Genomic DNA, 14,641 nt, shown 5'->3' on the forward strand with positions numbered 1-14,641 from the left:
CACGATCACGCGGAGGTGGTCCTCGACCTCATGGTATTCCAAAATCTCTTCCACCATTGCAAGCCAGCCATAAGGATCGTCCCTGAAGAAATGAGGAAGTTCAATCTTCAAATGACAAAGTCCGGAAAAGGATAAGGAAGAGGGTTAGTAGGGTTGGATGTCGTACGGCTCAGGGGTGAAAGGTGGTAGGTGCAGCCCGCTGGAGGGTGGTTGTAGGAACCTAGAAATGGAAAGACGGCTGAGAGGGTTGGTGTTGGGGGCGAAGGGTTGGGTGAAGGCAAGGGAAGAGGGATCTGCCGCCATTTGGGATCTAGGAAGGTGGGTGGTGGTTACTGGTGGGGAATGAGATGAACCCCATGTGGATGGAGGGATGGGAGTGGGAATGGTGGAAAAAGGAGTGGAGCTAAGGGAAATGAGTATGGTGCCGATAGGTATGTGGGAGGTAGGTTAGGGGGATTTTTAGGGAGCAGAGTTCGTTAATGATCGTTTGATGAACTTGGTCCTAACGGATCCAGTGGGCCAAAGAGTCGGCGAGGGAGTGTTGGAGATCTGTGATTTAGTTCTGGAGGTCTTTGTAACGAAGGTTCACTAGGGACAAAGACTCCTAAAAGTCCTGGAGTTGTTGGTACTGAAATTCACGGTCCAACTCGACCTCAGTGATATCGGCCACAGTGATGAAGGCCTTGTTTTTGCCCATGGATGCACGCCTGGGCTCTGGATACCAAATGGCAGGCACCAGCCGCACCAAGAAGACAAGATTGCAAAAAAAAGGAAAAGTTGCAAATAAAGACGATAAGTTATTATTTCATAACCTTCCAGGAAACTACAAAAGGGTTGTATATATCCCATAACAGCCACTACAGACAAAAGGTTAGGTGGCCAAATATTGAGTCACCATATTCTAATATCCCACTACCAGATAATTAAAATAAGCTAAGGAAATGAGCTACAGTATAATGAGGTCCTAACACACTCTCTGTGCAGCGCTCTTTCTCACCCTTCATCTCTCTCTGCAAGAAATCGTCTCTCTCTCTCTTTTCCTCCTTTTCTCTCTCACTTCCTCGTCAGATTCGTCAGGGAATCTGAGGTCTGTGGGTGCGACTGGAGGTTGAAAGGGATGGGAACAACGACAAAAAATAAAAGACTGCCTAGCACCACCGCCTAGACAACGCCTAGCAGCGCCTAGGCCCGCCCAGGAGGGCGTCTAACACCTCCTCGCTTTTTTTCACCAACTAACACCTAATCGGAATGGCACCTCACCAACCAGCACCTAGGCAGCCGCCTAGGTCATTTTTTAAAACACACAGTATCCAGTTACAAGCCTGGGAAATATACTGACATAGAGATTGCCCGACAGACCTCCGTCAGGTAAATTCTAATTGGTCAAAAGTCGAATTTCTATTTTTATTGTGTCATAGATATCCACCCCATGTGGGGACAAAATCCACCAGCACAATAATTAACCAACGGAAGTTACATCTATTCATCAACTACTAGCATAGTGTGTGAGATTTTTTATTTATTTATTTATTATTATTAAATAGAAGGAGAGAGGAAGAGAGTGATAGATAGGTGAGACTTTGAAAAAAAACAGCAAAATTTGGTTGTGTGAAATTATATGTCTGTTTCATATTTTTTATTCATATTCTGTTTTAATTAGAAGGTTGAACTAGTAATTTTATAGGGTTTTGGTTGACAATAAATGTTTTATTAATTAGTTGAGATAAATAGCTTCCTTTCTCTCTTTATCTTTCTCATCAGTATCTTCCTCTCTTCATATCTATACTAGTTTCATAGAATTCGTGGGAGTGGTGGAAGAAAAGATTAGAGAACTCATACAAGTGTTTTGTTTTGTAAAGCTAGTTTTGGGTTATTCATTTTAGAATCAGAAAGTTATGAGAGTGGTGGGAGGAAAGAATTTATCATATATAACCAAAATTCAACCTCCAATTTCATAAATGTTTATTTTATTTTTATAAAAACTATTCATTATGGCCAAAAAAATACATTGACAAACCTAACTGCCCTAAAAATTGATACACAATTACTCTAAACCCAACAACATACCAGAATAAAATGACTTGGGTTATCAGAAATCTCACCATCGCAGCCACGTTTGCCTCCTCCCCCATCCCGAACCACCCACCGCCGCAACCCCTCCCCCTGTGTCCATCCTCTCTGCTTATGGTGTAATGCTCAATTTATTAAAAAAAATATTATAATTTATGTTCTTATATTAATTATATACTTTCTGTTTGTCTTCAAAGCCTAACAAATCAAGGGAAGCAAAGATAAAGGAGGGTGGAGCATTGCCAAAAAAAAAAAAAAGACATTTTTATTTCTTGGAGAGGTGGAGATGAGGCTGTGATCGATAAACAAAAGAAATTCAGTTCTTGATGAATACATATGATTGTTTGCATGACGGTGTTCGAATCCATGGCCAATCTAAGGTTTGGATTTTCAGGGTTGTATTGTTTTTAATTTGGAGGGTATTAAAGTCTATTGAAGTGTAATTTTGGTTATATTTGAAAGTTTTTATAAAAACTGACATTTATGAAATTAGAGTCTTAATTTTGGTTATTTATGAGTGATGGGGTTGTTTTTAATGGGTGGACAGTGTAGATGTAATCTTAGGTCAGTTAAAGTTAATTGTCGGGGTTTGTAGTAATATAAGATTTGGAATTATAATGTTATGACTAGTAGTTTCAAAGGAAACAAGGATCGTCTTGTAGGCTAGTAGAGTAATTTGTTTGTGTCGATGAATGTGGTGACCAGGAGTTACTCGGATGACTTCCAAGTGGACGAAAATTATCGATGCTAAAATACACTGACTGATTGAACACGATATTTTGGTCAGCAAACCATGAATACCGAGACTAAAATGCTTTCTAATTAAAGCAACAAAACGTTGGGAGTTTTGTGGAAATCATGTACCATGAGAATGAGAGTGTAGCATAGCGACGAAGTTTACAAGAGTGTCTAGTGTTCAGTTGGAAACTGATATATCACTCATACCTCTCTACACAAAGACATTGCCAAATCAAATCTTGCAAATTACATCTCTCTCTCTCTCTCTCTCTCTCTCTCTCTCTCTCTCTCTCTCTCTCTCAAAGTGATATAGCATTGATGCTGCTGCTGCTGATGACGATGTTGAGCGTGAGGAAATTGATGCATTAGCCGCTTTCATGAATTCTGTAACGTTACCCTCTCCACGTCGCATTTACGCTTTGAGTAAAATTTCACCCATTTTCTAATTTTTGTTTTTGCAAAAATAATCTTAGGAGGATTGAAAAAACATTTTATGGAAAGCTTAATCTGACTCTCAGTTCTTGGTTTATTGTTTCTCAGTCACCTAATCCCGCTTTTGATTTTTTTTTTTTTTTTTTTTTTTTTTTTTTTTTTTTTGTCTTGCTTGCATGTTCAATATTGTCTCGAACTCGAAGCTATTCAAGAGAAGCGAACGTAGTGCGATTCTTCAGTTTGAAGGAATGTATGTGCTTTACAATCTTCTAGTCGATGTTCCAGGTTTTGTTTTTGGTAGTGTTGTTTGGGAATTGCGGGAGCCAATGAGCTGCCCTTCAATAAAGGATTTGCTTTTGCTAGTGTTGTTTGCTATAACGGATTACTGACTTCCTTCGAACGTAACTAATATTGCGCACTTTGCTTTAGTTTTGCTGCTTTTACTTTTTTTTTTTTTACTTTTTGATTGTCATGGTCGTTTTATTTGTTGTGAATGCATTTTATGATTTAAATTCTGAAATATTTTTCAATATGTCTGGAACATAGGCATATACGTCATCTCTCTTTGTTACAAGCTTATATAGTGTTGATGATGATGATGATGATGATGTTGAACGTGGTGCTATTCTTTAGTTTGAAGGCATGTATGTGCTTTAGAATCAAGAGATGTGAATGTGGTGCGATTCTTCAGTTTCAACTTTGAAGGGTTATTAAGGTCATTCAGAGATAAATAACTCTGCGTACTTTAATTTTGCGAATGCGTTTTATTATAATCTAAGTTTTAAATCGAAGACTCTGCTTGCTTTCAAGTAAAGATTTAAATTTTTCCGAAATTTTTCCATTTTTATATCTGATTTGTCCGATGGAGTTAATCTTTCAATTAAACGGGGATGGGGTAAAAAAAGTGAATGAATATTTTAATAATTTTCAATAGAAAGTGACTTAGAAAACACAATGAAATTGACTAAGTCGAAAACATAGTAATTAAAATTAATTTTAACCATAAACACATTTAACCCTATAATAAGTGTTGTGGTCTCGTCTACCAGGTCTCACTTCGGCCTCACTATTTGGCGATGACTTGTTGTAGTTAATGATATAAATTTGTTACATCTATCGTTTTGTGATATTTTAGTATGGGTGGCACCTCACTATTTGGCGATGACTTGTTGTAGTCGCTGATACAAATCGGTCGTATATGTTGTTTTGTGACAGATTAGTATGGGTGGCATGTGTAGTTTTGGTACATGAGGTAGCTATGTAGGGGTTTACTATAGTTATCTTGTCTGAGCAATCCAGATCATTTTCTTGGTCACTGGAGCATTGTACCCAAATTGGCACCTCTATATTTATTTGGAATGTTCAATGAAATATCAACCTCTCATTTCTTGTAAAAAAAGAATCTGTAAAAAGAGAAACGATAAGGGTACAAGCAGACAAAAACAAAAGAAAGATAAAGAAAATGAATGATAAAGAAAATAAAAGGCTGAGATTAAAATAAAAGATCTAAATAGCTGTGAAAATCAAAGCTAACAGCTAAAACATCCGTAGCATTGAAGCCTCACCCGATTTTATACTTCACTTTGATCTTTTTCTTTTGTGAAAATGAAATTCTTACTTGTTTTGACAGGTGTTCAAATTTCTCATGTCACGTCAAGATGAGATTCTTTCAAATTTATAAACTTCTCTCCACTTCTCATTTGATTGCATTTTCTCTTTTCATCTTCCAAATCTTGTAACCATTTTGGGGACATATTTTCAAATTTGTTTATATCCTGGATTGCAGGTTCTTCCTTGTCAGATCGGGGCTTTGGTTTATTTTTACTCCTGGATCTTGTTGCCTCGCCTCTGTTTAGGGCCGACCTGAGGTTTGTTTTCGAAATATATACACACACAAACTATGATTTCTTCTCTTGTTCTTAGCATTTCTACAGAGTAGTGTCATTTTTTTTTCTCAATAGTTAGGTGGGTTACTTGATTTCCACTATGGCACTAGCCCAGATACTGACTTTGTTTCTCTTTTTTTTTTTTCTTTTTTTTTTTTCTGCATATATATGCTCGATTAACATAAATATCGTTGAATAAATGGGCAGGTTGAATATGGCAGCTATAGTTGTTCCTACAGTTCTTAACCGTAAGAACTATGTTGATTGGAGTTCTCGGATTAAGAGCTACTTGTTAGCTGAAGATCTTTGGGACGTTGTCGAAGGCAGCTATAGACCTCCTGTAAGAGAAGGTGAATGTGATAATGAGGCTTGGAAGAAGAAGAATGTCAAGGCCTTATATGCAATCCAGAGTTCTTGCGGGGATGATACTTATCAATTAGTCAAGACAGAAACCAAGGCCAAGCAAGCATGGGATACTTTGTCATTTCTATTGAAGCCTGATGAAAATCCACCAGATGAACATGGTACGTACATACATAAAAAGTTGAAGCATGGGATACTTTGTTAAAAACTTTTAAACATACGGCAATGGTTGTACTTGTACCTTGTAGGTGATTCACGATCCTATTCTGATTTGATGACGAGGAATATTTTATAATTATTTTCACACACATATGCATTTGTATGAAGGGAAAAGAAAAAAGAAAGTTGAGAATTGAACAATAACATCTGTCATCTTAACATCAAAATTTCATTTTCAGCAAAGATGTCACTTCGTCAAGCGCATCCGTTTTTAACTCTGACTGACCGTGATGCTAGGCCAGAGTTGACCATGGAAGAAGGACGCACTGAAGGTATACATATGTATACCTTGATCCTCACAAATTAATACTTCTATATATTCTATTAAATAGTAAATTAATGATAAACATTTAGGTTTAGTATGGCTAACCCACAAACATGGCATGAAGGAGGAGCAGGACATGATGACAGCAATGCCAACGATATCCATGAAACTTTCGTCAAATATGTGAAGTGTAATGATTGGGATAATGCAATCGAGTTTCTTGGCAAACATCCTGAGGAAAGAAGTGCAAGAATTTTATATGGCCGCACAGCTCTTCACTGTGCAATCTGGAATTTCAGGAGTTGCAGCGTGCGCGTTATAGAACAGTTGGTGGATTTAATGACAAAGGACGACTTGAAAATTCAAGATACTGATGGTTTCACAGCTCTTTATACATTAATATATTTTTATCCAGAAATGGTTGAAGTAGCTAAACGCATGGTTGCAAAGAACGAAGAGTTAATTACTATTTTACCTTCTCATCTCGAGAGGCCTCTAGTTGTCGTCGTGGCCCAAGAGATGACAAAAGGGGAAAGAATGGCTCGCTACCTCTATTCTCTCACTCCTGACGAAATGTTAAAAGTTCCCGATGCCGCTCAACTTATTTCTCTCGGTTTTTATTATAATAGACTTGGTACAATTTTTTACCATGTGATTTTTTTTTTTTTTTTTTTGTTATAAATTTTGTCTTTATTAACAATATTCTTTTTATCACTTCTTTTATATAGATATTGCGTGAGATTTGATTCAACGTTATCCAAAATTGACCATGACTAAGGACAGCAAGGGAGATATTCCCTTAGTAACATTGGCCAGTAACCGTTTTGCATTCAAAAGTGGAAGCCGACTCAGTTTATGGGAAAAAATAATCTATTATGGTTAGTACATTAATTATTGCCTTTTATTTTCTTATTTTATATATATATATATATATATATATATATTTTAAAGATAAAAGTCTAATTTTGTGAGTCCTATTAAGGTTAGTCCACTTACTGAAATTGATTCAATTTCTAGAATTACACGTCATTATATTTTTATTTTTGTAACAATATACCCTAAGATTATGAATTGTTATAAATATGTAAATGCACATGATCCCTTAATTATAGGATTACTAGTCGAACGAATTCCTTCATTTTTAGGAGTCGAACTAGCCTCTTAATAACTTCCACTTTCCCATTCAAACTTTGATTTTGTGTTCATCTTTATCCTTATCGTTTGTTTTTTATTTTGTGTTCATCTTTCTCCTTGAACACCGTTGCTAGTTTGTATATGCATAAAACCTCTTCCTCCCATTAATGATACTCATGTAAATGTTCGAAAAAATGAAGGTGATCATAATGAATCAAATTAATTGTCATTTAGTCATTTATGTGTACAGAACAAAACAATGATTTGATAACAATTAATATGAGACACTAACATTAAAAAAAAAAAAAAAAAAAAAAAAAAAACTTGCTTCAAAAGAGTATTTACTTGATTAATGATTGGCCTTGTGTTCTTTATCTTGATAGTTATACACATAAAACGTCTTCCTTTCGTCAACAAGGATAATCATATAAACGTTGAAAAACAAGAAAGCGACCAAAGTGATCAAGGGCATCTCTCAGACCAAAGTGATCAAGGGCATCTCTCAGACCAAAATGAGAATCAAAGGCATCTCATTTCCTTAGGTATTTTACATATCTGCAATCCAATTTGGTTTTTGTTAATGCCACGGTAAATTGCTCCATAATGCTACTACAAAAATATATGAACATCTTTATTCCATAGTTCCTACTTAGGGTTATAAATAAGTCGATCCAAACAAAATATTATGCTGCTCAGGCCTGATTTATTGGCTTGCTTATGATACAAGCCTAGCTAGAGTGAGCTTAGAAAATTCAGGCTTGATACCAAGCTCAAGTTGTTTGGAGTCATTTACTAGACACATCAATTTTTACCCCTTTTTGTTTTAAAGAAAACAAAAGCATAGGTTTTATTAAATCAATACGGTACATTAATTTGAAAATACTTTTAAAATAACTGAAAATGTTTTTGGTGAAAATATTTTTAAAATCAATATTTAGTAAAAATCCAAGTGGATCTTGGAAAAACACTTTAAGTGCTTTCTGCAAGAAATATATATTTAGTGCTTCTTCTAAAGTGCTTTTGGAACCCAAAATTAATACCACCGAAAGTGTTTTCAGTCATTTTAAAGGCATTTCCAAATGAGTCCAAAAACTTTTTGAACTTATTCTACATCAATTACAATTTGGAAGCCATTGTACACGTTACAAGCAAGTAAAGAAACTTTCAATTTTAATTTCGATATCAGCATAAAATGCTATAATGACTTAATTGAGGGTAATTTGGGGAACCCGAAAAATGTTAAATATGACACAATCTCATTTAGGTAATTTGCTTAGGGGGAGTCTAGTCATCGGGTTTTCGTTAGAAAAATAGTTTATGGTGGGTTTTATGTAAAGAAAATTGAGTTTGAAGGGTTTTTAGTGATTTTATTTTAACATTTAGCATATGAACAGTGACTATAAATTTAAAAGCAACTGTTGACTTTGCTATTATATAGAGTCCTTTATAGAGTCACTTAGAGATGAGTTTTTCATATTTCACTCTTTAAAATAGAGTTTTAAAGGTTTTACAGTTTCTCTTGGAGATGCTATAAGGGGTAGGGCCAGCTTAGGCTCAGTGCAGGCAAGGCGACCGTCCAGGGCCCAAAAAAAATGGGGGCCCCAAAATTATTAGGGTGATATATTTATATATGTTTTCATAAGAGTATAAATTTATAAAATTTGGTTCAATGACACAGAAATTTAACCAGAAGTGATGGTTTTGTCATTTGAAAATAAGGAGGAGGTCTTGTGTTCAAAACACCACATATGCTTATTTACTTTCTAATTTTTACAAATTTCTTTTCATAAGAGTATAAATTTATAAAATTTGGTTAAAGGATTAAGAAGTTTAATTAGAAGCAACGGTTTTTGTTGTTTAAAATTGAAGAGAGGTCCTAAGTTCGAAATGCTATGTGCATGTTTAATTTTTTCAATTTTTACAAATTTTTGTTTGGTTGTTAACTTATTTTTAGTTATTAGCTAGTAGCTATGTGGGTTGTTATTTTTAAATATTTGTTTCAATTCAAATCTAATCTTCAACAATGAGTAATACGTAGACCAAATTTTTAGAGCAAATTTGCAAATTATATGATGTGTCATCAAAATGTTTAATTTAGTGACTATTCATTACTAATACATATCAATTAAAGACTCGAAAACATCATTATTTTTTTAAGTCTCATATTGACAAGGTTAGTAAATAAGAAAAAACGCCTCACGATTTATACAAAAACAGATGGAAAACAAAAGTCATTGAGTTTGAAGTGCTTTTCTAAGTATAATTAGACTTTCTGTGTTTCTAAATTATAGAGTTTGAAGTGTTTTTCTAAGTATAATTTTATTGATGTCTTACGTGTGAAAATAAATAATTTTCTTATATAAAATTAGGGCACTTTTTTTGGCGTTGCCCTGGGCCTCAAAAATCTCTGAACCGGCCCTAATAAGGGGTAGGGTAGTGGTTAAACCTTACAATGGGTAGTTATAATAATTTGGTTCGAATTTTCCTTTGACAAGAATCAAATCTAAGACCTCTTACTTATAAGTGAAGAGGAATATCACTAAACCTTAGTACTATGTGATTCCACCAATATAATTTTAAAGGTTAAAAAAGGCAAGAATTGAGGAACATAATAAAAAAAAAATTAAATAAAAAAGTACTTTGGATGCAATCCCTAGTCCTTAATACTCTTTGACTAAAACCTTAAAGGTATTCAAAGTTTGATCAAAGCTCTTTGACTTTGTTCACCTCATTATATTACTATTAATATTTATATTTCTATAATCTTGACATTAATTGTTTGATATTTTATGAGATTTATAATCCTATAAATTTAAAATCCCTTATTATAATACTATTAGAAACGGTTACAATAAAAAAATTCAAACACTTTGATTGAATAAATAGTTAAAAACTACGTAACAATATGAAATAATAAATGGTAAAAGAATGTATCCATTGTGTTAAATAAAAAATTGGTACATTTTACAAAAAGAATTGGTACATTTTACATATAACAAAGTGATACATTAATAAAGAAGAATGGGTATATTATAAATAAATTACGGTACAAATAAAAGATTAAACAAATGAAATTTTTAAAAAAAATATGGGAACAAAAAGAAATTAATACATGGGTACAAATTAAAACTAAAAAAAAATAGTAAAAATTTAAAAAAAAAGGTTGCAAATTAAAAGTGGGTATAAACTAAAAGTAAAAATATATGATACAAAGTTTAGCCATAAAATATAGATATACCATATGTAATTTTTCTAACAATAAATGAATATTTTAGAAATTTAATGTAATTATGTTGTATATTGAAATAATGACATTCATTAAAACTTAAGGACCTTGATAAAAAAATTACAAAGAAATAAGGTTTCAATCAATAGAATAGAAAAAAGAGGAATGAAAATCTAATTTTCTCTACCGAGAGATAGGATAAATTGTAAATTGAAAGACTGAAATATGAACCTGACTTGCAGATTACAAAGATATTAAGGCAATTACCACTCACTTAGCTCTGATACCAAATGGGAGGCGGAAGCTTACAGTCTATTGGTAAAAATCCAACAACAAGTTGGGGCACCACCGCAAAGGAAAACCAAATAAAAAATCGTTTTCCAATTTTTACTTGCTTCAGGATTTTGAATTGGTAAGATGAACTTAGTCCTTTCGGGGAAATCCAATAAAACTGGTCAGATGAATTTAAATTCTTATAATTTTTTGCCTTTGCATTGTTAAAACATTAATTAAGTTTGAAGTTTCAATGACTATGGATTATATGTTTGGTACCTAAAATATGATTTTTGTTTTTTTTTTCATAATATAGAATATGAATTTTTATCTTCCATAAAATACAAGTTTATGATTTTCTTTTTTTTTTAGATGGTTAAAATGTTGGAGCTTTTTTTGTCTCTTTAGTTAGTTTATATATCGGCCCTGCACATTTCTCCAATAACTGTAGGTCCATTGATTCAAGTGTGTCTGACCTTAATTAGAAAGATAGTACAAATATGATACAACAAATGTGATAAAAATAACATTTTTGTAAGGAGAAAAAAAAATAAAAAATAAAAGGCAAAGTAATACACATAGGTGGGTATGACAAAATTGACTTCTAATGCAGGAATGGGTTTATTCCGAGGACTACTGACGAATCTCCAAACACTTTTGGGTAGGCCACATACACATTCCTATCATTAACTTTTATGATTGTTTTATTAATAGTCAATATTATATTAAAATGATTGTAACTTTGTATTTACTTTTAATGAATCTAGGAATCAATCATATATATCAGATGAAATTGATGCATGAGCGGGTCAAGCAATTTTTACCTTTTATGTGTAAAGCAGTGAAAGCACAAGGTATGAGTTATTATAAAAGAAAGAAATTGGACGAAGTACTGTGCGTGGCAGCAGAACGAGGACATGTGGAGTATATTACTCATTTTTTTATAGATTCCTCATATCCTGTAGATGACATTAAGAACGAAAAAGGCCAAACCTTGTTGCAAATTGCAACTGAATGCCGTCACCACAAAGTTTATAATTTTATATATGATCAGTTACTTAAAAAAGAAAATATACTTGGCCTCGATCCATCCGATGAAATACGGGAAAGAGTGGGGTGGAGAGATTACTTTGGCAATAATCTGCTACATACGATAGCAAGAATTACCCCATTGTCACAAATTGATCACATTCAAGGTGCAGCTTTGCAAATGCAAAGAGAACTACAATGGTTCAAGGTGATTATTTATCTATATATGCTTATATTTATGAAATACTTAGCCTATGTGTTGTTTATATATATTTTTGTGGCTATAACTTTACTCTCATTTTCTCCTACTCCTTCACATATTTTTGTTATTCTATTTATTCAATTTCAAAGAAAAAAAAAGAGAATGCAAAAATTATTCTCTTTAAAAATTAAAAATAAAAACAAAAAGTTTGTCGACATACACAAGCATTATGGGAAAAAATTGAAATTAAAGGGAAAACATTATTATTTAACTACGTACTGTACTATCATCCTACATGCTTAACTAATGATTTTGGGTTATGTGGTGTCTCAAATGTCAAAAGTTGAGGGATTTATATGAAGAGATAAAGATTTTAGAGTCACATCCATAAATAATTTTGTCAACAAAAATGCAGGAGGTGGAGAGCATAGTAGATCCCAAGGATTGTGAATCTGTAAACAAAGATAATAAGACACCACGAAAAGTATTTACGGAGAATCACAAAGAATTGGGGAGAGAGGCAGAAAAATCAATGAAGGAAACATCAACTTCTTGTACAGTTGTAGGTGCTCTTATTGTCACCATAATGTTTGCTGCAGCATTCACAGTTCTTGGTGGAAATGATGAAAAGACAGGTCTTCCTACATTCTTAACCAAAAAGGTGTTCACAACATTTATAGTTTCAGATGCAATCTCACTCTTTTCTTCTACAACTTCAGTTATCATGTTTTTGGGAATTCTCACATCACGTTATTCTGAAGATGATTTTCACAAATTTTTGCCAACAAAAATGATAGCAGGCCTTTTCACCCTCTTTTTATCTATTGTCACCATGATGATTGTGTTTTCTTGTGCCCTTTACATTATGCTTGACGGGAAATCATCAATTGGTGTTCCAAGCATGCTGCTTGCCAGTGTTCCAGTTACCTCTTTCATATGGATGCAATTTCCGTTACTTGTTGAGTTATTCATTTCTACTTTTGGACGGGGAATATTTGATAGGAACCAGAAAACTTTGTTTTGAATTCTTAGGTTATCTTTAGTTAGATTCAGATTTGCTACTTTCTAACAAACTTGTAAAGAGAAGCCAATGTAAGTGCTTTTATTTGAGAATTATGCGTGCGCTTTCTATTTAACAGTTGTGTATTCGCTTTCGATCCTAAAAGAAAGTTCCAACTTCAAATTATTCTTTTCAGTTTTCTTTTTTGATGAATTTCTGTTTTGAGTTAGTTACTAAGACAAGCTCTCTAGAAAGGCTTTGTTTTTTGTCGATAAATCGAATTCATTGTAGCAAGACCAAAAGGGGGAAAAGTACTACAATCTTACCTCAAGTAGGGAAAAACATAACCCAGCAAGTTGAGACTAACAAAACTAAGCCATGCATACAAAATGAGGGTAGTAGAAGGCACTGCCTAGCCACAACAGTTAAAAACTGGAGGACATGGTAATCCATCGCATGACAGGAGTACAGGACCAAGACCAAAGACATCATATTTTGAAAATTACACATACATCCAAAAATGTTTGGACTTTGAGAAGACAATTCACGTTTTAGTAGTTTAAAAAGTATTTGGAAAATGAGAAACCCTTCCACAACTATTATTAACATTGGCAGCGATGAATGCACTAGAACATTGTATCAGTTCATATTTCGAATACACTGAAAAGTCTATCCCCACGAGGGCCACAATACATACATTAACCACCATCCACAATTGGACCTAGGAAGATATTTAAAATTCCTTGATAGAATTCTCTACCAACTTCCAATTTCAATGTCTGTTTTAAATTTAGGTTTGGAAAGAAGTTCTGAATTTACTTCAATTGCATTAATTAAATTGTACAATACTACATCTATATATAATTACAAATGATTTCTATAAACTAGCTATTTGTTATAAAGAAGGAACATGAACAATTCCTTTATATTTTTTTCACTAATTCACGTTGATTAAGGATTGAATTGTGAAAGAGTCATTGACTACTCAACACTCCCTCCTCAAGTTGGAGAGTGAATGTCATGAACACCCAACTTATCTAACAAACAACGAAATCTTCCCTTGCCCAAAGCTTTGGTAAAGATGTTGGCAAGCTGTAACATGGATGGAACAAATCCCGTGATGATTTTTCTCTCTATGATTTTATCTCAAACAAAGTGACAGTCAATTTCAATGTGTTGTGTTCTCTTATGAAACATTAGATTAGCTACAATATGAAGAGCAGCCTGGTTGTCACAAAATAAGGTAGTCGCCCCTTTGTTGTGCATTTGTAAATCACAAAACAAATTCAGTAACCATGCCAATTCACAACGTGTTGCTGCCAAGGACTTTTACTTTGCTTCGGTGGAGGAAAGAGAAACGGTTTTCTGACGTTTGCTTTTCCATGAAATAAGAGAGTTTCCAAGGAAAATAAAATAGCCAGGTGCACCTTTCAAATATTTTAAGATACATAAGACAGCTTCATAATGCGGCTTTCGAGGAGCTTGCATAAATCTATTAACAAGTGGGCTTAATATGTGATGTCTGGCCGGGTAATAGTGAGGTAAATTAGACGACAATTCAATCTCCTATGCTTGGCCAGATCATTGATCTCACCTTCATCAGGAAGTAATTTTAGATTTTGCTCCATAGGAAAATTAGTATACCTAGATCCTAGAATTCCCACATCATCAAGAATATCCAATAAATATTTCCTTTGTGAAATAAAAATCTCTTTCTTGAAGCGTGCCACTTCTAAGCTCAAAAAGTATGTTAAATTACCGACATCTTTGACATGAAACTTAGTATTTAAAAACATTTTTGTGC

The 14,641-nt window shown here is 33.7% G+C and overlaps 1 protein-coding gene across 2 annotated transcripts; it reads left to right on the forward strand.

Moving 5' to 3' along the window:
- Window positions 1-4,857: 4,857 nt before the first annotated feature.
- Window positions 4,858-13,021, forward strand: LOC137732751 (uncharacterized). 2 transcript variants are annotated; one of them, XM_088688265.1, is made up of 6 exons: window positions 6,468-6,607; window positions 6,702-6,851; window positions 7,491-7,649; window positions 11,220-11,267; window positions 11,374-11,843; window positions 12,253-13,021. In XM_088688265.1, exons 2-6 carry the CDS (start codon window positions 6,743-6,745, stop codon window positions 12,859-12,861), a joined length of 1,395 nt encoding a protein of 464 aa, XP_088544391.1. In that variant the 5' UTR covers window positions 6,468-6,607; window positions 6,702-6,742; the 3' UTR covers window positions 12,862-13,021. The 2 variants fall into 2 exon arrangements, with proteins under 2 accessions (XP_088544392.1, XP_088544391.1); XM_088688266.1 differs by lacking the exons at window positions 7,491-7,649; window positions 11,220-11,267; window positions 11,374-11,843; window positions 12,253-13,021 and adding exons at window positions 4,858-5,108; window positions 5,334-5,650; window positions 5,888-5,980 and having other exon boundaries at window positions 6,098-6,607; window positions 6,702-6,842.
- The last annotated feature ends 1,620 nt before the right edge of the window (window positions 13,022-14,641 follow it).

Source organism: Pyrus communis, chromosome 16 (genome assembly GCF_041283825.1).
Source record: "Pyrus communis isolate YQ-2024b chromosome 16, ASM4128382v1, whole genome shotgun sequence".
In the NCBI taxonomy this organism is placed as follows: domain Eukaryota; kingdom Viridiplantae; phylum Streptophyta; class Magnoliopsida; order Rosales; family Rosaceae; genus Pyrus; species Pyrus communis.

Coding starts and splice junctions, on each gene's coding strand:
- LOC137732751 (XM_088688265.1), top strand. CDS start 6,743: ATGACTAAGGACAGCAAGGGAGATATTCCCTTAGTAACATTGGCCAGT. Junction 7,650..11,219: donor AAGGCATCTCATTTCCTTAG/GTATTTTACATA, acceptor CTTCTAATGCAG/GAATGGGTTTATTCCGAGGA. Junction 11,844..12,252: donor GAGAACTACAATGGTTCAAG/GTGATTATTTAT, acceptor ACAAAAATGCAG/GAGGTGGAGAGCATAGTAGA.